General features: G+C 40.9%; 1 protein-coding gene across 1 annotated transcript; it reads right to left on the bottom strand.

The window, feature by feature from the left end:
- Positions 1–205: 205 nt before the first annotated feature.
- LOC147179773 (dynein axonemal heavy chain 12-like) lies at positions 206–23687 on the bottom strand. Its single transcript, XM_086067065.1, has 74 exons — positions 23661–23687; positions 23217–23293; positions 23003–23129; positions 22875–22901; positions 22570–22759; positions 22410–22479; positions 22153–22311; positions 21882–22077; positions 21544–21732; positions 21300–21453; positions 21122–21213; positions 20862–21040; positions 20645–20780; positions 20389–20514; positions 20174–20308; positions 19876–20069; positions 19560–19797; positions 19286–19471; positions 19006–19206; positions 18696–18890; positions 18488–18609; positions 18256–18391; positions 18020–18166; positions 16490–16609; positions 16130–16286; positions 15856–16028; positions 15612–15764; positions 15295–15534; positions 14892–15137; positions 14676–14795; positions 14469–14578; positions 14155–14338; positions 13934–14074; positions 13766–13849; positions 13434–13622; positions 13212–13331; positions 12898–13086; positions 12657–12808; positions 12430–12568; positions 11698–11864; positions 11347–11602; positions 10958–11254; positions 10655–10833; positions 10273–10465; positions 10019–10180; positions 9291–9485; positions 7726–7859; positions 7494–7656; positions 7082–7162; positions 6816–6992; positions 6606–6737; positions 6415–6504; positions 6192–6332; positions 5872–6113; positions 5641–5788; positions 5409–5554; positions 5012–5226; positions 4727–4919; positions 4454–4646; positions 4195–4367; positions 3886–4026; positions 3633–3791; positions 3216–3511; positions 2885–3138; positions 2651–2791; positions 2425–2562; positions 2119–2352; positions 1848–2036; positions 1551–1654; positions 1275–1479; positions 1071–1208; positions 894–985; positions 730–797; positions 206–606 (listed from the first exon to the last, which is right to left on the bottom strand). Exons 1-74 carry the CDS (start codon positions 23685–23687, stop codon positions 416–418), a joined length of 11847 nt encoding a protein of 3948 aa, XP_085923191.1. The 3' UTR covers positions 206–415.
- Between the last annotated feature and the right edge of the window lie 1771 nt (positions 23688–25458).

Here is a 25458-nt window from a genome sequence, read left to right as displayed (position 1 = left end):
TCCCTCCCATCCAAGCAAAAAACACAAATAAAATGTTTTGTAACATTTTTTTAAATACGAAAAATAGTAATCTACATTATTGTATGTAATTAAAAAAACATACAGTAATATTTAAATGTAGGTAATTTAACAGTTTGCTCATCATGTCTCTTTCTAGTGTGCGCGTCTTAGCCACAGTGGAGAAATATTGTACAGACAGAAACATACGAAGATGACGGTCAAAACAAGCTGTAGTAATATAAGTCATTTCTTGCAGAGGATAAGGTCTGTATACATGTATTACAACATTGTCTGTGTAAAAACATATGTTGCTAATCAAGCCCTATACAAAACCAAAACCAAATTACTTGCACATACTATATATTGTCCTTGTCACATGATTGGAACAAATAATCCATATTGGCCTGTAACACTCTCAGTCATCAAGCTGACAGAGTAGCGCTACACCACGCTTGATCCAATGCTGAGGGAGTTTGGCGGTGGGCAACAACATCGGAACGACGAAATTGGTGGAGTGACCCGTTGTAGAGAGGGTGCCCCTCCTCTCGCTGGTCTTGTAGAGAGGAGAAACATAGCGACCGTCAGATTCATCCGGGATGTCTTTTGCTGTACAGTGGGGAAAGAGAATCAACTATGACAACATGGAGATGAAGTAAAAACACAGAGAAAGAAAAACAACACAAGGGGTTGTGCTGCCAGTGTACCAAAAGCATCTAAATGCATACGTACTGGGTTTTATCCAGATAATGGGCATCGTGTCAAATAGGATTTTGGGATACTGCTCCACTAAAACTCCTCTAATGATAGAAACAACACAATTGGATTTTGAAGGTTGCTTTTTTTGGTCATCTTCAAATCATGATCATTATTGTAAAAGAACCTTCTGTGGTCACCTTTCTTTATCCCATCGAGCTCCATCAACAAACATTCCATTAATATAGACCCCATCTTCTGGAGGCGTGGGTGACTGATCAATTGATAGAACCTGATGGAAAAATCACAACATCACACATGGAATAGCTAAAAGAAGTCTTTATGATCATGACTGACTGTTGAAAAAGTGTTTTGACCTCAAAATCAAAGCCCAACAGGTCAATTGGAACATTGTATTTCCTGGCATAATTCTGCGTAGCTCCCGTTAGGAAGGCCTGGGTGAAAAAGAATCCCGACAGCCAGAACACACTGGGCTTCCCGAAGTCGAACCAATCCTAAGGGCACACAGAATTCATGTGAAATGGACAGGACATCATAATGTCGAGACAGTTGTGACTCACCTGCAAAAACTTGAGCCTTGTGAGAAAGTCATTAATGTAGCTGCCCAGGGGCTTGAGGCTCGGGTACGAGCGCTTGGCCCATTGCTCTGGAACCTTGCCCACTGCCAAACTATTTGCAATTCCTTCAAGCTCTGCATCCATCACCACTAAACCCTTGAGGGCTTTTAGCAGGTTCTGAAGACTCACACGGATGGTACTACAAAGCCTGAGAAGCAAAAACAGGTCAGATGAGGTTGACTTCACATCAAATTTTATACAAAGTATGTTAGTCCATACGTGTTGTAGCGCTCCATTTCTTGGACAAGCACAGTGTTCATACTCTCCTTGTAGAGCACCGGGTACTTATTGAGCGATACTTCAATGTCAAAATTTTTGGGAATCTGATGAGATTAAATAAACACCATTATTACTTATAATATGTATGGCATAGTCTACAACAAGTCACGTCTACATCCACTCCCTTAAAAAATATAGTTTCATAACAAGAAGCGCGTCAACTCAAGTCTGTCAATGGCAAACCAGAACTACACATTGAAATGGACAAATGAAAATATATGATCCGATCCATCATACCTTAGTGAGGATGTCATTGGCTATGTCGTACAATGCATTGTCACTCCCAGAGCTACCCCCTCCCTTAGAGCCTCCTCCCTGGGTGAGAAGCAGCGAATCAAACAACAGCTTGGTCTGCTGCAGGTCCTTAGAAATGTCCACGTTTTCGTGCATCCCAAATATTTCAGGGTGTTGGATGAGTGGAAGCTCCTGGCATGCCACAAAGGTTTCGTTACGCTGTTGAAAGTCTCACTAACCAATTAATGACCACATGTATGATATAATACTTTACCCTGATAAATTGAAGGTAGTCATCATAGGAAGATTTAGGGGGGGCAACATATTCACCGCTAGGTGAAAAAGGACAAGAAGGTTTATCCACAACATCTCTGTTGTAGAAGTCGGCCAACATGGTGTTCAGGAGACGCCGATCCCAGTTGTCAGTTACGCGTCCACCATAGTTGCACTCTCCGGTCAGGTAAGTTATGGCCTCAAAGGGCACCTCATCGTATTGATTGATAAACAACTATAGAGGAAGGCAGAGGACATGCCTTAGGATGCATGTGATGGAAGCAATTTTATGAGTTATAATGATTACCTGGAGCTGTCTGATACTTATGTGAAGGTCAGTCTCATTGAAGCCATAAGGAATGTTCCAGCCAAGTGGGCCAAACTTCCTTCTCTCCTGAACAAGTGCATGGAAGAAGCACAGGCCATACAGGAGCTTTTCCCAGACCTAATAGTCAATCAAGTTGAATTGACGTAAGAAATAAACCTGAATATACTCCAGTGTAGTCAAAGCATATCAGAACCCCCTAACTCACCAGCTCTTTATTTGCGCAGTTATTGAAGAAGCTTTGGTCACAAACAGGATCTGACATGTACGACTGCAGTATGTTGAGTCGCAATCCTGTCGGGGGCTCATTTGTCATTTTCACTCCATTCTGCAGAAGGGTCACTGGAAACTGGTTTCAGAGAGGAGGCAGCTTCAGGGCCCAAACTAGGTAAAGCCAAACTGTTGTACAAATTGGCATACAGATCATCAGGTTGCACTTTACCTTGGGCGAAGGGTAGCTTGTGAGCCAAAGTCGGAAGTCTTCGTGGCATGTTGCAGGACTAAAGTCTTCGCAGATCTTCTCCAGGGTGGACATCCAGGACACAGCCAGATGGCAGTTCTGCAAACACACCCATGTCCCATTCTGCATGGCGGTGGATATCATTTTGGAAGCAATGGGTCCTTGGCCCTGCCCCAGAGAAATGGACTGGAAATTGTTCCCTCCCATCTCCTTGTCAGTAGCGAACTTCAATAAGCCTGTGAAGCGTTAATGTGTCATGAATCTTTGAGTGTCAGCACGACATGACCTTTCAAAAGTCAAGTGCAGAACCTACTAGCCATGGGATCAGCACCAGGAGAAAGCACAAACACCAGTGGAATGGTGGGGTTGGAGTCATTGTAGCTCTTGCTTAGGTCAAAGGGAGGAGGCTGAACAAAATTTTTCCCTATCTTAGTTATCACATAATTGGTTATAGCGGGCACAATCTTGTCAGGCCTGAGACAACGGACAATGATCATCTTCTGCAGTTCATTGATTTTAGTATCCCAGGGTGAGGGCAAAGGAACAATGCTTGGTTCTTTGCTGTCAAAAATAGGTTTGAAAAGTTCTGGGGTTGCAATGAAAGCGTCTCTGTGGAATAAACACAATTAATGTGAAACTATTTAAAAAATGTTGAATAATATTCTTACTCAAAGCCAATAGAAGGAGGAACAATTAAATAAATGTTGAATATAATATTTTATTTTCTCACTTCACTCCTTTTAGGCCAGGAATCTCATTGGCTCTACAAATCTCATCCCAGCTCTTTTCTTGGAGCCAGCTGGGATCGGGATTAGCAAGCGTGTTCTGCAGGCCCACACCTCCCGTCATCAAGAAGAGCAAGTCTGAGTACTCAATCTCACCTTTTGCTCTGATGGAAATGTCAGTATTTGTTTTATTGGCACCAGGCAAAAGAATGATCCAAACGAGTCTGTTCTCATCCCTAAATGGTTTGTGAAACTCACAGAAGCAGATTGCAGCAGAGGATGAAGGAGAAGAGAAGTTTATCCTTCTCAAACAGAGAGCGACAGACATTGCAGAACAAGTTATAGGTGAAGTAGTCCACCAGGTACATGACCCTCTTTTCCAGAATCTTGGACTTTTTACTAAATAAAAAAAACAGGAGAGGTTTTTCAGTGCAGCACACTCCAATTGCTTGGCATGTAAGCATTGTGAAATTTGAGCATCAGCTGGCAATAGAAAAAGGCTCATAAGTGTTATCAGTATGATCCCATTGCACTCATTACCGAGTAAAGATTGTGTGCATCACTGACCTGTCTTGGATCGAGTTTGTATAGAGGTTGACAAACCAGGTGAGAGAATATTGATACATTGGGTCGATGTTGGTCAGGTCAGCAATGGTGAAGAACAGGACAGACGAGTGCTTGGCAATAGATCTGTAACACTCTCTAGACTCTGCTATCATGATCTCAGTTTCCTGTGCAATCTGGAGAATTCATTGAGACATTGCAGTCAAAGAATAGAATCATCACATCAGCAACAGAGATCGCTTATGTTGAGCCTTGTACTTGCCTTTTGTTTTTTTGTAATCTCATTGGACATGATCTTTGCAGAGTCTAGGACTTGAATGGCACTCTCATCCTCCAGAATATTTCCCTCCGAGGATGAAAGTGTTTCAAGGATCTTGTCCTCGGTTTCCTTTAACTGCCTGTTATTTGCAGCTGACTGTAAGATGAGTGCATTTCTCTCTTCCTCAAGCTCTGGCCTGCAAAGCAAACAAAGAAGAACAAAGCTTGAATTAAAAGATCAAAGATTTGAGTGAATGTTCAGTCAAATATGTCGTACCTTTCCTTGGCAACCACAATCCCCAGCAGCTGGTCCTCTAAGCCCTCTGGGGTGATCATGAAATTGAGCAAAGACACCTTGGTGGCCAGCTCTGGTAGATAATGAGGGTTCCTCAGCTTTGTGGTGATGTAGAAGCGGAATTCTCGGGAGTACTCAATTATGCTCTCCCCCAGTTTTATACATTCCACGCCACCTGGGTGAAACAAGCATGACGACAGTTATCATTTTGACATGAAGTTTTCAATCTCGGGTGACCTTTTTGCCAGAATGCCCCATTTTTGGCACCTTGTTTGAAGGTTTGTTTGAGGAGAAGAGGTTCCAGAGAGGGGTCCAGTTCTTCTCCTACATTTTCGAGTAGCAAAGGGCTTCCAAACTGAATACAGTTTTCCAAAGTTCGCATGTAGTCATCATCCGTTAATTTGATAATGTGCAGCTTGTTCTCTTTCTCCGAATTCTTCACCCACTTGTTGGCTTGACCTTGAGGGTCAATCATCAGGGGCCTGTAAGAGCATGGCAACATGAGGACAGTCCTGGGACTGAATGAGTAAATGTTTCACAATACCGTAATGGCAGAGATATTATATTTGTACTGTCCCTTCCGACTGGCTTTGTAATTGACTGAAGTTAGCGGTGGTGCGGAATGCAGCCATTGAATTGCCTTAGTCTGTGTAAAGCTTCTCACCATCGACGTGAATTATTGGTAATGACACCATTGTCAATCGAGAAAGAGTCAGTAGGAAGGCCGGCGATGTTCCATGCCCTAATCTTAATGGGATCCCCCAGGGTCTTACTGAGAGAGAAGTCGTCTGATGAAGGAATGTTCTTAGACTAGAAATAAAGTAAAATGATGAGAACATACATACATGTTAGAAATGAAAGACTTTGTGTGCCAACAAAGGAATTTGAAGACTTACTTGACACAATTTGATCCACTGGTTGGTGCAGTCCTGTCTGAAGTTAGCAGTGAAAGCACCCAGGTAGGCCATGACACCAGCAGAGATAAGGACATCTCCGGTAAGGTTGTCGTATGTGTTCTGCAGATCTTCAGCCGCCTTGGACCATCTGAGGAAAACCATGTTTACTTAATGGCATGCTGTCATATTTGCATCTCTTCTTATTAAAAAAATTGTTGAGACATTCATCACCTTGTTTTCTCCCCACCCAGACCACCAATGAGTTTTTCAGCTCTCTCTAACTTCTGTTGACACAAATCCCTCTGGGCTTCTAGCTTGGCCTTCTCCTCTGTCTTCTCCGCAGATATTCTTTGCAGGTCAGATAAACGGTCCATAACCTCCTTTAGTTGGGCTCTCTTCTCTGATAGTGTGGCCATAGCAGCAGCCAGGGTCGCCTGAGCCTCTGCTTGTTTGGCCTTTTTGGGAGCCACAATCTAAAAAAACACAAAAGGGAGTATACCTGGACGCACAAGTTGCATTCATTTTTATGCGCAAAAGAACCAAAGTCACACCTTCACCACCCTGTCATAGGACTCCATTGCTTTAATCCACTTGCAAAGACCCTCTGCTGCTGAGGAGGCTTTTGCCACTTTAGGAGGGCTGAAGTCAGGATTAGTCATGTAGGTAGCACGGATAATTTTCATTGATTCCTCCTGTAACAAAGAAAGTGAAGAAATAACTTGAAGTTTTCTTCTTAATGCATTGAGAATCATGATTTACAGTGTTTACACTAACAGGAATATTGTCTTTGTCGTATTCTTTAAGATCCCTTAAGAAGTTCATGTCACCTAACAGTTTCTTACTTGGACCCCAGTAGTCCAAAATCTGGGAAATTAAGAAGAAAAGTAAGATAAATGCTACATTCTCTGGCTAATGCTGCTTTTGCCATGTTAATGCTCTTTTGTTCATATTTTAAAAGATCAAACCTTTTTCCCAGACCCAGCAGGATCTAACACCTTATCTGGAGGCAATCCTTTCATTACACACACAGCTGACATCACCAGCTTTACTCCATCAGGAGGGTTCTTCATGGATTTTACAACAGTGATGTCAGCAGGCTGCAATCAAGAAGGAAGATCTGAGGATCAATGAAAAGGTCACATGCAAGGCTAATGTTGCCTTAGGAGTGTTCTCACCTTTAAGGTATTCAAAGCTGCGGTTGCTTCCTCCAGGGCAGGGATGGCCAAAGCCAATTCACTATCACACTCATCCTTTAGCGCTTGGGCCCCGGCAGCTTGAATAGCTGTGGCCTCCTCTTCAATACCTACAAGTTTACTCGTTGCTTCCACTTCCACAGACTCCACTGCAATCACCTGCCATCACAGTAGGCGTTTGTCAATTTTTGTAGATTTTTCTAGGTTCTAACATGCAATTTTGATTTGTTACTGCTCTATGTCGCTACCTTCATCATTTTTTCATTTTCTATCTGTGCCAATTCCAGTTTGGGCTGCAAGTCAACCAGCTCCAGTTTCATCTCACCAACCTTCAGGGACATAATGTTAAAAAGGACATTTTAAAGAAAAACAACATTATAATAGATTGTATGCAAATTGAGTCGTGTGAGTGCCCTCTCACCCTTAAGACATACATATCGCTTTTGTTATCCGTCTATTTCTGAAAACAAATCTTTAATTGGGTCGTACTAAATTGTGACATCACAATTTAGTTAATTTACATCATAATGTTACTTTTAGCTTGAAGTTTTGGAGAAAACAATACATAATATCTGTATTTAAAAAAAGAAGTTTGAAACCATTACATATTTACAATGGGGAAAAAAAGATAATCAAATCAAATTGTAACATACTGTATACCTGAGATTCAGCAAAGGCTAGTTTCTCCAGACCGTTGGTGTATCGCCTCTTTGCTTTCATGACAGCGTCTCTTTTCATTGTGAGGAGTTGACTGAATGCTGCCATGAGCTCCAGATAGGATGTAGGTGTAACATAATTATGGCGACCTAGCTCAGAGAGGAATCTGCAAAGGATAGAAAAGTGTAAACAGAAGCTGATACTCTAATTTTTAGTTCTGTTTAGTGAGTCACACCTCATTGAAAGTTGACTGGCAGAGGTGTGAAATGTTTTGCAGATGGGTACAACGTCCGCCCTCTCACTGTCTTTCATCTCCAACGGCTGCAGGAAAGAGTTTGCTACCCGCTCAAGGGCCTCCTCCGGCCAAGGCTGTCAAGGTGCAGATAAATAATTTTTAACAAGTTTTTAATACTAGCATAAAACACTATATTTCTCCAACCAGGAAAAATATACACTACTCACAAAAAGTTAGGGATATTTGGCTTTCAGGTGAATTTTATGGAAAATTTAAAAAGTTGACGCTAGTGATATCATATGATTAAAGTAGGACATTTAAGTAGAAGGATGCACTGGTGATTTCCTCATTCCAAACAATTCACTGAAAGAAAAGTTAACAACAATGGTGGGTACACCACAACCATCTTAATAACTCGTCATGTGCCCTTGTGCATCAATTACAGCTTGACGACGTCTCATGCTGTTCACAAGTCGACTCATTGTCTGCTGAGGCATGGCATCCCACTCTTCTTGAAGGGTAGCCCGCAAGTAATTGAGGTTCTGGGGTGTAGAGTTTCCAGCCTCTACACGACGATTCAGCTGATCCCACAGGTTTCCAATAGGATTCAGGTCTGAAGAAAGTGCAGGCCATTCCATTTGAGGTACACCAGTCTCCAACAGTCGTTCCCTGATGATGCCACCTCGATGAGCTGGAGCATTGTTGTCCATGAAGATGAAATTAGGCCTGTGTTGTTCATGTAAGGGATTAAGGATGTTATTCAGGTAGTATGGGCTTGTCACTGTACCATTCACAAATTGTAGGGAAGTTCTGTACCGACTGGACACACCTGCCCACACTGTAACAAAAAGCTCGTCTGGTGACAACAGTGGCTGATGCACATCGCTCTCTTTTTCGTCTCAAACATCGTTGGCGGCCATCATTTCTGCTTAACGTGAATCTACTTTCATCAGAGAACAGCACTGAGGCCCACTGGTCCCTCGTCCAGCGTAAATGCTCCCTGGCTCATGCAAGATGATGACGCCTGTGCTTGGAAGTGTGGTCAGGTACCCTTGCAGGTCGTCTAGCACGCAGACCACGCTGATGTAAACGCTTTCGAATGGTCTGATGTGACACTACGGGAGGTGAGAGGCACGCAAAACGTGCCTGGAGTTTAGCGGTCATCATCATGAGATGTGGCCAAAAGACGTCCACTTCTACATCTTCCTGTGACTCTTCCAGGCTCTTGGTATCTCTGTTGCAACCTGCTGATGACACTCTGGCCTCTTCTGTCTGATAACATCCAGTTTGAAACATCACAATGGCAAGGTACTGCTGATCCATTGGTATTTGTCATCTAGGTCTCATGATGTCAAAATGTGAACACCATGATGAGACGACTGTTTAAACACCAGCTCTAACTGAACCAGGACATTTATTGGTCGATTCAAGGATCAAACGCTCGTGAATTTTGCCGTTAAGCTTCTCGTTGACATGTGCATTCAAAAGCTTAGAGAAGGTCACATTAAGTTCACCTGAAAAGGTTTGAATGCAAGCAAAAAAAAAAAAAGATAATTATTTCCTACCTGAAACCAGTTAATGGTGCAGCAGTTTATAAGAGATGGAAACTGGCGCAGACGATTACGAAAGGCGTCACCGATAGGACTAAAAGCCACAACGATGTGCAGGTTTTGCTTGCAGCGCGCCACAAAGTAGTTGAACAGAGTTAAAGAGCTCAACTCTACACTCTTATTCTTCGCTTGGGCAATGGGACGCACTGTCTGGAAATGGGAAGACAATGAGATTATATGTAGCGTAATGTGGAACTCCATACTTGTGATGGTCTAACAGGATAAAAATCATTTAGAGTTGAGGGCAAAAAGCACCACCTCACAACACACAGTAATACATACAGTGCCATTATGATTATTATATTATATTAAATTATACATTATGATCTTCTGTACGGATTTATCAATCCAAAACTATGTAAAAAAATATTCGATCATGAGTTAACTGGGAGTCATTAAAAAGTAATTTCAAAAGCTTTGGAACTCCAGTAAACCACTGTACCACAGTCAGAGCCTTTGTCCAAAAATCAAAAAAGTTAGCAACAGTAGCGAACCTTCCCAGCAGATGTTGGGCAACCAAAAATACTCCAAGTGTGCAGTGCCAACTCATCCAGGGAGACACAAAAACAAGAACATACAAAGAACTGCATACCTCACTGGCCTCAGTTAAGGCGAGTGTTCATGACTTAAATGTAAGAACAAATTGCAAATGCACGATGCAAGTGCTAATTTTCATGTCGTACCTCAATGATATCCTGTTTCTCATCCATAGGAAACATATTAGGCACCTCTCCTGTGTTCAGGACACTGTTTACATCTTCAAGAAAAGCCTCATCTTTGATCTGACTATCAGTGAGCAAAAAAACGATTCTTTGACCCTTCACACCTGCATCCCTGAGCAGCTTCTGTAATGTCATGTTAAAATATGTTACATCACAGTCAGAGACCAAATCTCATAACACTTGTGATGTGTGCAGATCACAAGCACAACACTGACCTTGAGGTCATCTCTCCATTCAACCATGCCGTAGCTCTTTGAGATCTCAGGCTGGAAAAGGTTCATCTGGGCGATGAACGTGGCCAAACGAGTGATGGACTGGCGTCCGCTGCCTCCCACTCCTACGAGGAGGGCATTTCCTCCTGGCTGCTTCAACACGCGGCTTATACGGGACAGGTGCTCCAAAACATAGCTACATCAGACATAATTTCTTTAGGGTAGTGTCCGTGTTAATGCTATTTGGGTGTACATTTATCAAAAGCAAAAGTTTTTCTTAAGAAAAAAATGAACATTAATAAACAAAAATGAATGCAGCTATTTTTAATACAATATACTGTATATCCTTGTGTTTAATTGACTGTGTGCTGCAATTATGATTTACCGGAAGATGACGAGATACATGCGGCTCTTGTTCATCTGGTTGTATTCAACAAGACATGATTCCACCACCTCAGCAAAGCTTTCTACAGAGGGCACCTCGGCATACAAGCGATCCTCAATATCGAGGTCGGGTTGCATGTAGTCGCCAAACAATAGAGTCTGCATGTCTTGCTCGACCAACTGACAAATAAGAACATACCAAATTAAAACTTTTCAACCTTACATTTCATTTTTAGAAACAAGACAGGTCTGAATCTGAATGTGAATCCACAATCAGAACAGCAAAAAACAAAAACTAACATACCTTAGAACCTTGCTTCAGGTGATCAAACACTTGTTTAAAGGCTTCATTGAAGTGATCTTTGAGGATCTTGGTCATCAGCTGATAGAACCATGCTCGGTCTTTGTCATCCACCAGACGGTCATAAAAGACTCGGAAGACCTCATGGACAAACAGGCGAATCATAGTGCGTTTGTTCTCCAGAGATTTGCTCTTCACAAGCAGGCATCCTTGTATAACACGCGAGAAGTCCCGCAGATTAAAAGTGTAATGAGACTTGGCGGGTGTCGGAAGCAAGTTCTCCATGGCTTGCTTGTAGACCTTTGGAAAAACATTAAGAAAACTCAAGTATTGGAAAAACAAGTACTAGTTGACAGAAATGTGACTGTATTGGTCATATCCGGAGGACTCACTTCCATGGTTGCTGTCACCGTTTGGCTGCCGATAGTAAAATATTCCGGTGGAAATTCATTGTTTTTGAGATAGAATGCCACCATAATGGAGAAGATGCGAACCATGGTCTCATCACTGAAAGAATTGATGCCAAAAATGTTGAAGTGGCGTAGGAAGCGAGACGTCACAGCATTCCTCCCCCCACCAGGAGGACCCATGGCAGTAATGATCTGGATGTCAACTAATTTGATACCGGACGTATCCTTCAGGTCATACCTGCCAGAAAATCATGGATTACTCAAGCAGTACATTCTGTCTTCTTCTATTCAATGTCCTTGTTTGTTTGGTGTTGAGGTGGCAATGGCTCATACCACTTCTTGTGATCCATAAACTGTCGAAGAAGCTCCACAGGAGGCTGAGCTCCAAACTGTTCCAGTGCCGGCATATTCACATCATCTACGAATATGAGGTATATCTTTCCCATGGGAGGGCCAAACACACCTTTCCGTCTCTTATCTAATTTGGCCATAATAATGTTCTGCAAATTACAAAGAGTAAAGAATGAGGCCAGTCAAAGTTGCAAGATCATTCATGCCAGACTCATCGCTGTACCAGCGAGGGAGTCTGGACACAGTCTCCATCAAGCGCATTTCTGAGAACCAAACCTAACCAAACAGACAGTGGAAATTCAAGTTAGGCGGCCTTTGTGAGTGGCAACATAAGATGGTCGCCAGTGGCTTCACTTTTCGTGATGGCAAGTAAGCATCATTGTTAATCCATTCATATATAATCTAGATCTTGTCAGTCTTCATTTGGAATAAATCAGATGCTGGGGTGTTTAATGACTATGTGTTTCTGGACATTTAAAACTGAGTTTAATGCTGAAGGTACCAAACTATTGTCTCTCCCACGCGCCATTCTGAATGGAATTCCGCCGCCAAAGAGTGGCATTGCTCATGAAGAATACATCACAGCAAATACATTTATTGGCACGGTTTGTTTTGAACCGGGCCGAACAGCAAAGTGGCAATGGCAGCCTTTCCAGATCCAATTCTGTCTTTCAAAAAAGTCGGTGTTGCTTGCCAGGCTAGGTTCCAACTGACCTGTGTTTGGTTGGCAGTGGTGCGGGCTGAAAAATTGATTGACAAGGGTAAAAAGAGGTCTTTGTCCAGACCGTTCATCAACTTCTCCATTACATACACTGACTTTCCAGTGCCAGTAGGGCCAGCCAACAGCAAAGGCCTGCGCAGAGAAAGCAATATTGAGACAATTAACAGAATTGGACAAATGCATACCATTGATATGTCTGTAACAATACTAACATACTCACATTCCATAAGTGATGCAAATGTCCATTAGGAAGGTGTAGCGAACAGAGTCAATAGTCGGAACAATGATGTCCTGAACTTTGGTGTTTTTATCCCCGAGGTTGACATTTTTGATGGCATCGTTCCAGTGAACCCATTTGCCTTTTCCTTTAAACTGAACAAGATATTAGTTTAGACTTCACAAGAGCGATGATAAATTTACAAAAAGACAAAACGCTTCCAAATGATGTAATTCAGTGGTACCTCGTAGAAATAGTCATACACCAGGCCTTTCTCATCCACTGGACACTCCCATTTGCCCACAATATCAGGAACTGGGTGATCTGCTGATTTTCCAGCCTCTGTATCCCTGATGAACTCACTAAACCTCTCCTTGCTGTTTGTATCACAACTGCCACCCACAGACCAAACCAAGGAGAAGGAAAAGGCTGCCTACAATATTAAATTAGACAACCAATGCAAATGTCAAAAGAAATATATGTCGAGCAAATATGTCCTTCATGCCATTTTTAGTCAAGTTTATAACCAGTATTAAGACAAATCATAAATATTTATACCATGATCCAAGTGCGAATAGTTTTATCACTTGTCTCCGTTTTGAGTGGTTCCATTAGCAGCATCTCAAAAAGTCTACACAAGGACACAGAATTGTTCCAGTCGGTTGTGGGCACAACTTCCTGTCAAGAAAAAGTAATTACATGATAACATTCCTGTTTGTTCTAAATTGGTGAAAACTGCTTTGGTCTTTGCATCTTGGTTAGTCCATGCGTAATACTTACTCTACAGTGTTTACGCACTATCCTGAAGGCAGGTGGCACCAGCCAGTGAAATAGTTCTAGCAGCAGATTGCTATGGTCAGGACTTTGCAAAATCTCAGGAAGTGTATTCATCCAGGAGAGAATTAAAGGCTCCCAGCCCAATTGAGATGGTTCCATGTAGATCATACCACATCGACTGACTGTGGCAGGCTGCCATAGGAAAGACATTTTCGAAACTCGCCATCATTACATCGGACTTGGCATTGAGTGCTAGATCCCATTGGATAGTTTGTTATAGCAACATTATATAGCGGAACACTTGTAAGTCACTCATTTTGTCACTCCAAACTTACAGAAGCCTGTGAGAGATCCATGCATTCAAAGATTAGACTCATCTGATTGGACATTTGAATAATTTCTCCACTCATCAGGCACAACTGTGACGTAAACACAAACAACAGCGATGGAGTAATAAATCACAATATAAAACACATGTATTATGTATACGGTACTGTATGTACCTTTTTGTTGTCATCCAGCACAGTATTCATACTTTCAATCCACAACGTATCTATGGGACCATCAAACACTACCCATTTACGGTCTGGTGTTTCAGCTGATGCATATTCACGAAACGTGTTGGCCACAATACCATCTGTCCACTAAGGCAAAGAAAAAAAGTAGCAGACAATAAGATCTATAAGATCATTTGGGCTTTAAAAACATGGATCCAAGGTCCCACCTCATGAGAAACAAGATCAAACTGTCCAAAGAGCTGTCCCATGGTGATCGCCTTTGGGTTCAATGTCCTGAAGATGACCTTTTCTTCCTCTCCGTAGCCTTTTTCATTCATCAGAATCAGTGTGTCAGCAAGAACATGGAGCACTTTGGTCTTCCCCGAAAATGACTCTCCCACTAGCATGAACCTGAAGCATAAAGGTTGTAACTTGTAATTTCTTGTTGACCCAATTCATGGGAAATACAGTCCTTTCTCGTCCAAAATATGTAACAAAACACATACAAGTGAAGTAATCTGGAATTTGAAAAGTTGCATACCCATGCCGGACTATCATCATCTCATATGTCTGGATCATCTTTTCTATGAAGATCTGTGTTGACTGTACATTATGCTTTTCGCAGCACTCTAATGCAACTTCCAAAAATAACTGCCAAACATATGATTGCATGTAATATACAGCACATACTATATACAGTACACTGTACCATCTTACCATAGGTAAGTATGACAGTGGCATAACTTACCTCATAATCAGCCTCAGGAAGGGAGATGCCAGGGAACAAATCACTGGTGATTCCATTGAACAGTGGAATATCATGCGAAAGAAACTTAGGCTCGTTAACATCTTTTATAGATCTCAGAAGCTAAACGTTAACACAGAAAAATTAAATTAATTAAATAGAACAAAGGTGTTTGGACAAAATGGAAACTGATGGTTGTCTAAATCTCAGCACAAGTACCAGTATGTCCTCATTTTCATCTGGATACTTGAGTTTGAGGTTTCCTGCAGCGACAAGTACAGCTTTGACAGCCCTCATGCCATAATCGTAATGGAACTGGGAGGAAAGCTGCTCTGAACACAGCCTGTAAGTCATTGCAATCTTGACTGACAAAGGCTTGGCATTGAGGAATCCATATGAATAGAGAGAGATCTCTGCTATCAGAGCATAGTTGGGGACCATCATGGTCACTGTTCGAAACAACACCTGAGAAACATAAAAGAACACCACCACGTTCAGATAAATAGAAAAACGCAAGTTGTGATCAAATTACGTTGCTTTATTTCACAGTTACGTGATACTAAGTCCAAATACACATTGTGGAAAAAAAGCCTATGTGTATTAATTGATTAAGTGAGAAGACCTTCAAGTTGTCAGGGAGTTCAGAGCGGCCTGCGTAACCAGGATTCATTGTGATGGACACAAAGCAGTTGGGGTTGAGTTTGAGCATGGTTCCTTCAAAGTCAAAGTACTCCAAGTCCATCTCAATAGCCCTCTGGATACAGAGGACTTGCTGGGCCACTACGGACAAGACCTCAAGCTCAATACGATTGAATTCATCAAAGCAAGCCCACGCTCCAGAAGAAGCCAATCCTTTGAAAAACTGAGAAAATGCAGAAGAACACAAAGAGCTTTGTTAGAAGGAGAAATCATAAATCGGATATAACATGTGTCTGTTACTTTGCCCATAGCAAGATAATCCAGTCCATCAGAACAGTTGAAGACCACACATTGGACAGCTAACGCTTTAGCTAGATCCTTGGTGGTTTCTGTCTTTCCGGTTCCAGCTGGACCCTCGGGTGCCCCACCCAAATGGAGGTAAAACGCACCAATCTGTAAAAGCATAAACATTATTCCATACCGAAATAGAAACACTGATTAAAAAATTGACAGATACCAATGTCAATCAGTGTGTTATGTATACCAGAGTTCTGTAGCATCTGTCAGTCAGTGGGGTGATGACCAGACGGAAAGAGTTCCCCAGGTACTCATAGGCATACTTGACATCACAGTTAATAATGCGAACTCGAACATTGTTGTTGTTCCAGTAATAACGAAGCTGGGCTAGCCATCGGAATTCGTTTTCATTTGCTACACCTGTATATAAAAAAAAAATACACTTGTATCTTATTCCCAAAGAGGAGTTGATAAAACAGAGTTACAACAATAGTGAAGTGGTCCTTTGTGCCATGAGGTACCGTGCTCAATTAGCTCCATAACCACATCTCTGGCATGGACATCAATTGTCACCAGTGCTCCTAAAGTAATCCGTGTTTGCTTCGGTAGTTTCCCCCTCACCAGCCCCACAATGTTGGTTAGTTGTTTCTGGAGTTGCTGGTAGTAGTCTTTCACACCCTGTTGAGGCCATCAAAGACACAATTATCATTTTCATTGGAGTTTTCTTTTTTAAGAAGGTGTCATGTCATATAAGATGAGAATGGTTATTTAAAGGCAGGTTGGCGACACATTACTCTTTAATAAACATTTTGATATCAAACAGTGCGCTCATTCATTTTCAGTATTCTTTACGGTAATTAAAAAGAATGACTAAACCTTACTTCGGGCCCTCCCCTGATGGCTTCATGCACTTCCAAGGTCCAGAACATTTGCGAGGTACATATCACCACCTGCCCAGGCCACTCCTTCACCCACTGGTTCCGAGGGGTTTCAGCATAGGCCTGTTGAAACAATCATTGTACTTGATACCAACAGTATCTACGCTAGACAAAATATGGACGAATACGTGCAATATGAATTCACATGTACTTTGTAACAAAACGCAAGGTGTTCCACAGAGTTCAATTCTGGGGCCTCTGCTGTTTTCATTGTATCTGCTGACTCTGGGTTCCTTCTTAAGAAAACAACGGTGTTTTTTCTAAAACTGATCTCCAAATATAGAGTTGAGCAATTCTAGTCTAGTACAACTAGCTACCTAGCAAAACTAAATGAACATTTCCTTAAACTGCATTGAGATGGGGAATACTAAACACAATGCTTTCTGAATTCAAGGTGAAGATAACCAGATTTGATGAAAAGACTACACTCAGAAATGGATTGGTTAAAAAAACTACCAATCTAGTAGGTTAAGCTCATATTGGCTTGATTAACCAATAGATTAGTCAGACATTGACTTCCGGGTAATTACGAGCATACCAATTTTATTTGTTAGCCAAGCAACCAAAGGAATTGGGTACAATAGAAAGTAAATCTAGATAGATCATTTGGAAATATATTTATTGTATCAGTTTATTGTATTCTAAATGTATTCATTAATTATTATGTTATTACATATAGTGTTTAAAAATGGAAATGTGTGGCTAGATAGATCACTAGGTGTGACCAGTTCACACCTACCAGTGGTAGAGTGTCTACCCTGAGACTGGAAGGTTGTGGGTTCAATCCCTGGCTGGGTCATACCAAAGACTGTAAAAACGGGACCCATTTGCCTCCCTGCTTGACACTCAGCATTATGAGTTGGAATTGACGGGTTGGATCAACCAAATGATTCCCGAGTGCGGCCCCTGCTGCTGCTCAGCGCTCCCTCAGGGGATGGGTCAGTGGTACTTTTTGGTCACGGGATTTCCGAAAAAATGTCAGCCTCTAACACAGATTAACCAAAATCTTGGTCAGAATGACCAATTTGTATCGGTTGGCTCAATCACTAATATATATTGGTTGAGAACACTCACCATTTTAGAGTGGTTGTTTTAACCAAAGGATCTGTCCGACACATAACTACCAGCTAGATTGGTAAATTTGACCAATCCGTTTTTAGGGTGTACTCTCCCTGTCCATTTTGTTCACCAGTAAACCCTATACCTATGTCTTGAATTTGAAAATATTATTTTCAAAAGAATAATTTTATTTTTTAACAAAAAGGTTTCTGTGAATGCGCATAGGGAACTGGTGGGGTTCAGTACCTCCAACAAGGTTAAGAACCATTGGATTAATAATATTCATGAAAAATAGGGAGCCGGAAAAAAACGTGTTGGGTTTCTTCTTAAGTGGAGCAAATATTCATGCACACAGTGGACTTCCTTGCATAAAAAAAAACTTACATATTATCTACAGTATTTCAGTTATCTCACCGATCGAGAGCGATCCACTACATCTCTGACACTGCGAATCATCAAGTCTTCCACTTGTACCAACCACTTCTCTACCGCTCCTTGGGCCTCAGATGTGGAAATGAGTTGGATTAGGGCAACACGCTCCCCTTCACTGCTGTACATGGCCTGTGTTAAACAGAAAAACAGTCAGCATCTGAAGTGTACCAACCAATTCTACTGCTGCCAGGCAGCAAGTACACTGTCTTAATCCCTACCTGGATATCAAGATTTGGTAGAAAGTCTAGCTTGGCAATACCCTCAAAGCATTTCCTCAAGTGGGGCTGTACACGCAGTGGATCCTTGGTCTCAGAAAGAATTTCCAGCATTTCATCATTGGACAAAAAGAAGAACCTGGGTGGCATGCAGCAAGCAATTCAACAGTTATCAACACTTGGCATTGATATCTGGCACGGGGGGTTGATAGAAAAATGATATTGCTCTGTTCACCTTGGGAAAAAGAGACGTTTTTTCTCCAGATAATCATTCAGCCCTTTCATGATGACATCCAGGTGGTCGTTGGACTCTATTAGTTTCTCTAGTAGACCAGGCATTGAGGTTGCCTCCAGAAGCTGGTAGAAGGCAATTTCATGATTATTATCATCAACAGACCACAAGCTATTGACAGAATACAGCGATATCACATGTAAAAGGCTACCTTTGAGTCCTTAACACAGTGCCTCATGACTTCCTTCCAGTTTTTGTCAACAATTTGGAAGAGTCGTCCTTCTTCTGGAATCTGCTGCATGATGTCAGCAGAGCAAAATATGGGCTCAAGGTAAAGCCATTGTGCCTGCACCTTCAGCCACTCATCAATGGTTTCCTGGATGCGAAGAAGACACTCCTCCCAAACCTAATCAACCAAACAGAGATCAATATCTTCTGAGAAAAGACGTACACAATATCGCCTTGAGCCAAATAAATCATTGTACATCTAGTCATCATGCTCATGCAACCCTAAAACTAACCCTTATCTCGTTTTCAAGGGGCTTTATGAACGGTGAGTTCCTCATTGTCTGAGTTTTCACAATCTGGTCATCAAGCAATGCCTGAATTTCATCCAAAGCAGTCAGGATGGACACGCCAGTGTCTCTGTAAGGCTGATGCTGGAGAGAAACACCATCCCAAACAGTAACCATGTTTTTCATGGCTTTCTCCATGGAAAACTCCTGTAACATGCAAATAAGTGGATATATATATTTAGTAAAGCGTTACTTTTCCTTTTGAAATCCTAACAGGAGCACTTACTTTACTGGCAGCAGCACTAATTGATTCAAACTGGTCCAGGTATGGATTTAAGTTTTGTTTGAGAACTTTGCGTAGTGTTGTACCAGCGTCAGGAGTGAGGTCATACTCAACGATATCTGACATCTGCTTCCAGTGGCGATCTCTGATGCCCGGATTACACAGGACAGTCAGTAAAGGAGTATGTTGCTGTCAACAAAAACACAATGGTATATTAGAGTTAGAAAAAATGACCATGGGATCTGAGTGCATCACTTTTAGAGCTGATGTTGCCTACCCTGAAGTCTTTGACCTGTTCGAGTACAGTGGAGCACAAGACAATTGTAGGACTCTCCGCTTCTTCTTCACCACGTCGTCGTCTGGTTGTTCCTCCTGTTATCTTTTTGGTAGCCTGTTCAGTCTTGCTCTTTTTCTGCTGAAAATATTTTAGCGTCTTGAATATATCCCTGAAGAACTCATCCACTTTCACTTCCATTCCTTCACCATCTAGTTCCAGGAAAGAACCATCCATCCAACTGTTCACAGAGAAGATATTAGAAAGCTTTGATGGAATATTTTATCTTCTCACAAAATTTATAGAACTGAAATCAAACCTGCTATATGAGCGCTGCCACCTCAGTATAAATGAAAACAATTTTTGATATGGCTCAATACTCTGTCTAATGATCTCAACTTCTGGGTAAAATGACTGGTCCCATTCATGAAAGGTTTCATCTTTGTGGATGTCTTCAATTGCCTCCTCGGCCTCCTGAAGAAGCGTCTGAACTATTTTGATATCTGCCATATACTGTACAAAAGAGAAATAAAAGGTTTTAGATTTCAAGTACAATGGGTGAGAAGATTCAGTAACTATTGTTATAGTTCTTTTTGAGTACAAATGAGTCACTGTACCTGCTGCATCATATCAAGCTCAGAGCAGTGAGGGAACTCGTCAACCCTTCGTTGCAGCTTGACCAGATGGGCCGTGACCCTTTCTCTTTTAGCGAGCATCTCCTTCTCTCCTTTACTCTTGGCCTCCTGGAAAACCTAAAAACATATATATCCATACCATGAGCATACTTGAAAAGAAAACTATCTTAAAACACGTTGACAGACAGGAGCATTACCTCATCGCTGAGTTCAAACACCTCTAGGATTTTCAATGGCCACTTAAAGACAGTTGAATTTAGTTCGAGGTCTTCTGGTTCAAAAATGTGGACGTCTAGAAGATAGCTCAGTCTGCTGTAGGCTTTCTGCCATATTGTAGGAGCAAAAACATTAGGAGATTGAAATGAGTTATGGTGCTTTTGTGATCGTAAAAACAGTTACAGTACACAAGTGTAACAACAACATGCAAGAAATAAGTACGTCTGTAAATGGTACCTTTATCCTTTCATGAAGAAGTGCAATTCCCTTTGATTTAGTCAATTCAACGTATGCAATCATTTGTGCCATTTCATCTGTAGTCACGGGCACATTCAAAGCAGTTTCTTGGATGGTTTCAAAATCCGAGATGATCCTTTCAACAAAAACAAAACAATTCCATGCAGTAAAAGAGACCTGTTCACCATGGACACATTTCAATAAGAATGAGACTCACTGTAAATTTTGCTGAGTGTGTTTATCTTTCATGTTGCTTATAAGTATTTCAGCACATGTTTTTGCTTTTTTAGACAGTCCTTGGTTCAGATCCTCACAATACAATTCCACCATTGGAAAGTGAACCTTTGCTGGGAAGTTGCCAAGCTTCCTTGACAAGTCACGAAACTCTTCCACTTGCTGGAAAGCACAGTCAGATCGCACACCGACATTCATCAGCAAGCAGTGGTCCAGTACACTTGTGAGGTTGTGCATTCTCACCTTAATATATTCAGCAAATGAGTGAGTTTCTCCCACAAAAGTCTCAACTCGTGTCTGAGCAGTTCCATCGACTAACCAGTCATAGTTGTCAACTACAAAATAATATAGTATGTTAGAAAAGCACAGACTAACATAATTAGGTGGATGATGAAATGATTTGAAATTGTGTTTCCATCACCATAATTCTGAAAGTATCGATCGGGTTCTTCTAGATGCTTGCGCACAGTTGCCGATACAGTGAAACGAGCCCAAGCAAGCGTGTGATCAGGGGCCTTGGCATCCACAAACACAGATGTGGATTCTGCCAGCCATGACTGAACCGTCTGCACTTTCTATGGATCGAAAGCGTCTCTAAATAAATACACTTCAATATGCAGATTGGGAGGATTTGGCACAAAACGATCTGTTACACGTGAGCTCACCTGCAGAGTATTTGTAATGCCGTTAAGAATTTCAAAAACATCTGCTTCAAGTTCCAGTAAGGTGGGGTATATTCCCATCTGTTCATCATGAAATGTAAGGGTCATATGAAAGATGGGTAAGAAGTGGTAGTTGTCCGGATGGAACGGGAAGACGAACCCCTCCACACTCCTCTGAAGCAGAGCTTTCAGCTGGGAATTAATCGGAAAAGACAAATAAAATTGAGATTCGTCATGAAGGAGAAAACGACCGTGTCAATGAATCAAATGAAAATGTAAGGCTGAAGACAAAAAGAACTAAAAAGAGCAATGTTAGCCTATGTACGGCGGCAGAACTCCACCTGATTGGAGATGAGGGTGCAGGCGCAGTCAAAGAAGGAATCCATGACAGCTTCTTTAACTGAACCCAGTGTTTTGGGACTTGTTAATAAATTGATGACTTTCGGGAACCAGGTATTCATGATTTGTTCCTCTGCTGTCTCACATTCTACAGCCAGGTCTTTATGCAACTCCTTGCCATCAACAGGTCCCAAAGCCCTGAACAGCAATAATGCCCAACTTTGCTCAACAGCGCGAGTACTTGCTTATTTGACGTTCTTTGCATTTACATACCTATATCCTCTAAGATCCACCAAGGCCATTGAAGAAAAGGTGGCCTGTCCAATTTCAAGAATAATTTGCATGATGGGATGTAAAATGTGCAAATTTGCCTTCATCAGCTTCCGGTTTATGACAAAGCTCTCACGTCGTGATTTGGAAAATTCAAGAATACTACAAAAGAAAATCAATTTTACAAAGGCAGCATAAAAACACAGCGGATGACTGTTTATTCATTGAGGACAAATCGTATGCGGCCAGATAACACTCACTCAGGTGGAAGAGACGTCTGCTTTTCTGGAGGAGGTTCTTCACATTCTGTATCCTTCAGGAATGTGTCCACTTAAGTGAACGCATGTAGTGTTTTCAGAAAGTGTAGGAGTAGAGCACACACACACACACACACACACACACACTGCTAATTGTCAATACCTGTATGTTTGATGATAACATCGTGGAAGTTGTCGCTGACTTCTGTAAGGAGCTGATTTAGGAGTTTGTTTTTCTGAGGGCTGTCTTTAAGTTGAGGGGGTATTGAACCATCGATGGTGTCCAACCACTCCTGCGGGATGGGAATGACTGGGCGGCTTTCTATGCACTGCCTCAAGAATATGTAGTTCATCTGCACACAAAGAAATAGGTAAATCGTGTTTTTTTGTTTTTTGTTTTTTGTTTTTTGTTTTAAATGAATGCATAATACACCACAACTAGAATTGTCTTTCAAAAAGTCAACTCACTCTGTGCTTCCGAGCCTCACTTTGCATCTGTAAGGCAAATGTTGAAACATAACATGTTATATTGCTTTAATATATAGAATGATTTGTGACAGTTGTGTGAGAATCGGTTTCTTAAAATATTGCCTTACACTTGGAGGGAATTGCGGCTCTGGTGATGGACTGCGCACAACTCGCCCCCCCTCTTTGTTCTGTTTGTAAGCTTCCACTGCTTGGGACGCAGCCATAGAGCTGGCACTTTGCAGGAAGCCAATTGGCCTGCAATTTGAGTGACAGTCTTTGTGTAAGCCATGCTAGGATTGCTTTAGATATGACTGAATACTGATGATTGAGCTGAAAACATACATTGGTAAATGGAGTCGCTGTTGTTGCACTTTCCTCCATCGTCGCTCCATAATTTTATTATGAGATGTCGGCTGCTGCTTATTGACATGGATACATTTACATTGTAGTAATTTAAGAGAAAGTCATGAAAAAAGTGTACTTTGCACTTTACGACTATGTTTTACCTCACAATAATAAACATATAAGCCTAATCGACTTATTATACTGTATTACAATAACTGGCCTGTACTCATAAACTATTACACTAGTTTTTAACATTTAATGCCTCCACACTTGCACAATACATAAATAGTATACTGTACTTTTTAATTTAAATGTACTAATATAAAGTGAAAACTGTGAAACGTGTTCCCAGTATAGTATATAACAAGTATGCTACAGTAGGCTACATTAATATGATATGTACAACAAACTAATGACGTTATAAATGTAAAATAAACTCACCACTCGTTCATCCTCTTCCGTTTCCATCTTTCTGTGTACACAGAAAAATGAGAAGCGCTCATACAGAAAGCACTATTTAGAAACTTGACACTAAACTTGACTGGTGTAACGAAAAGCAATTGATGACGGCGATGTTTACGAAACAATTTCGAGTGACCGTTGACGACATACTAATGACTCGCGTCTGTGTAAAGATACGCTACGTGCCTGCGTTGTTGACGTCAGACGTGTACTCCTACATATATGGGGAGAGTTTTGTCAAAAAAATATTCGCTCCAAAAAAAAATGTGATTTTCACATGTTTTTGAGATCCACAAATACATCCGAGATTTTCACGTCTTTTACAAATCTCTCCCCATAGACATCTTCCACAATAATAATAATAATAATAATAATAATAATAATGATGATGATAATAATAATAATAATAATAATAATAATAATAATAATAATAATAATAATGATAATAATAATAATAATAATAATAATAATAATAATAATAATAATAATAATAATAATATACCGTGTTGTAGTACTAGTAGAAATATTCATATTTTTTTTATTTTTCGTACAGGAGTGGTTCAGAAAATGGAGAATGGAGGAACTGTTGTCAGTTGTCACTATATTTGTCAGTAATTTTCCTGTCAGAATTTACACACACAAACCACCGCCCCCTTCTTACTACAAACAAGTAGCAGGGAAACAATCGTGCTTATTTTTTGTCAGAATAAATAAATAAATAAATACATACATACATACATACATACATACATACATACATACATACATACATACATACATACATACATACATACATACATACATACATACATACATAAATAAATAAATAAATAAATAAATAAATAAACCTTTGAATTTGCAAATATATTCCAGAGTTTGTGTTCTATCACTTTTATTTTAGGAAAGGAGTTGAATCAATACGGAGTATTTATCCCCCACAAGTGTTACACAGTATGAGGATAGCAAAAGTCTCGTCTCGTCTCGAAATATTTGCCCAGCAGATGGCGGCATTGGCAAGTGCCGCACTGTGTACAGGTATACAGTAGGCCTATGGAGGGATGGCCAAACATTTATCACTTCGGGTCACATACGGAAAATTGGAAGGAAGAGGCCACGTACGTCACCTAGTGTTTAGGAATGCTAAAACAAAGCCAATAGACAAGGCAGTTTTAATAATATAGCACATTTCATACACAAGGACTCAATGTGCTTTACACAAGCAAAGACAACACCTACAAGTATCAGCAAACAGATCATATTAAGATGCAAAACAGAGAAAGAACATACAATGACACCATTAAAACACATTATCAGTAGCCTAAGGAAATAGGAGTAGTTTCCTAAAATAATTAAAGGGGAAAACATGATTTAAAAATGTTTAGAAGACCTTAAAGGAAAAAAGCAAAGTTTTAAACCTGGATTTAAAATAATTTACACTCGGGGCTATCTTCACTGTGTTGGCAGCTTATTCCATTGGTGTGCAGCATCACATCTAAATGCAGTTTCACCATGTTTACTTTGAACACTGGGTTCCACTAATTGACCCAAGTCTGCAGATCTCAGAGACCTACTGGGTTCATATTCAATCAGCATTTCTTGAATGTATTCAGGATCCAAGCCATTCAGTGAGTTATAGACCAGTAGAATAATTTAGACATCTATTCTACAGTTGATTGGGAGTCATTGTAAGGCCTTTATTATGTTAGCCAACATATGCTAATCATTTAAATATACAGTATTATAAGTCTCAATTTGGTGTTACCATAGACAAAGCAAT

Source organism: Leptonotus elevatus, chromosome 2 (assembly GCF_054856555.1).
Source record: "Leptonotus elevatus isolate MCC_2025b chromosome 2, RoL_Lele_1.0, whole genome shotgun sequence".
In the NCBI taxonomy this organism is placed as follows: Eukaryota; Metazoa; Chordata; class Actinopteri; order Syngnathiformes; family Syngnathidae; genus Leptonotus; species Leptonotus elevatus.
Note: the sequence above shows the minus strand (reverse complement) of the source record. Positions and strands in the feature narration are given on the sequence as shown.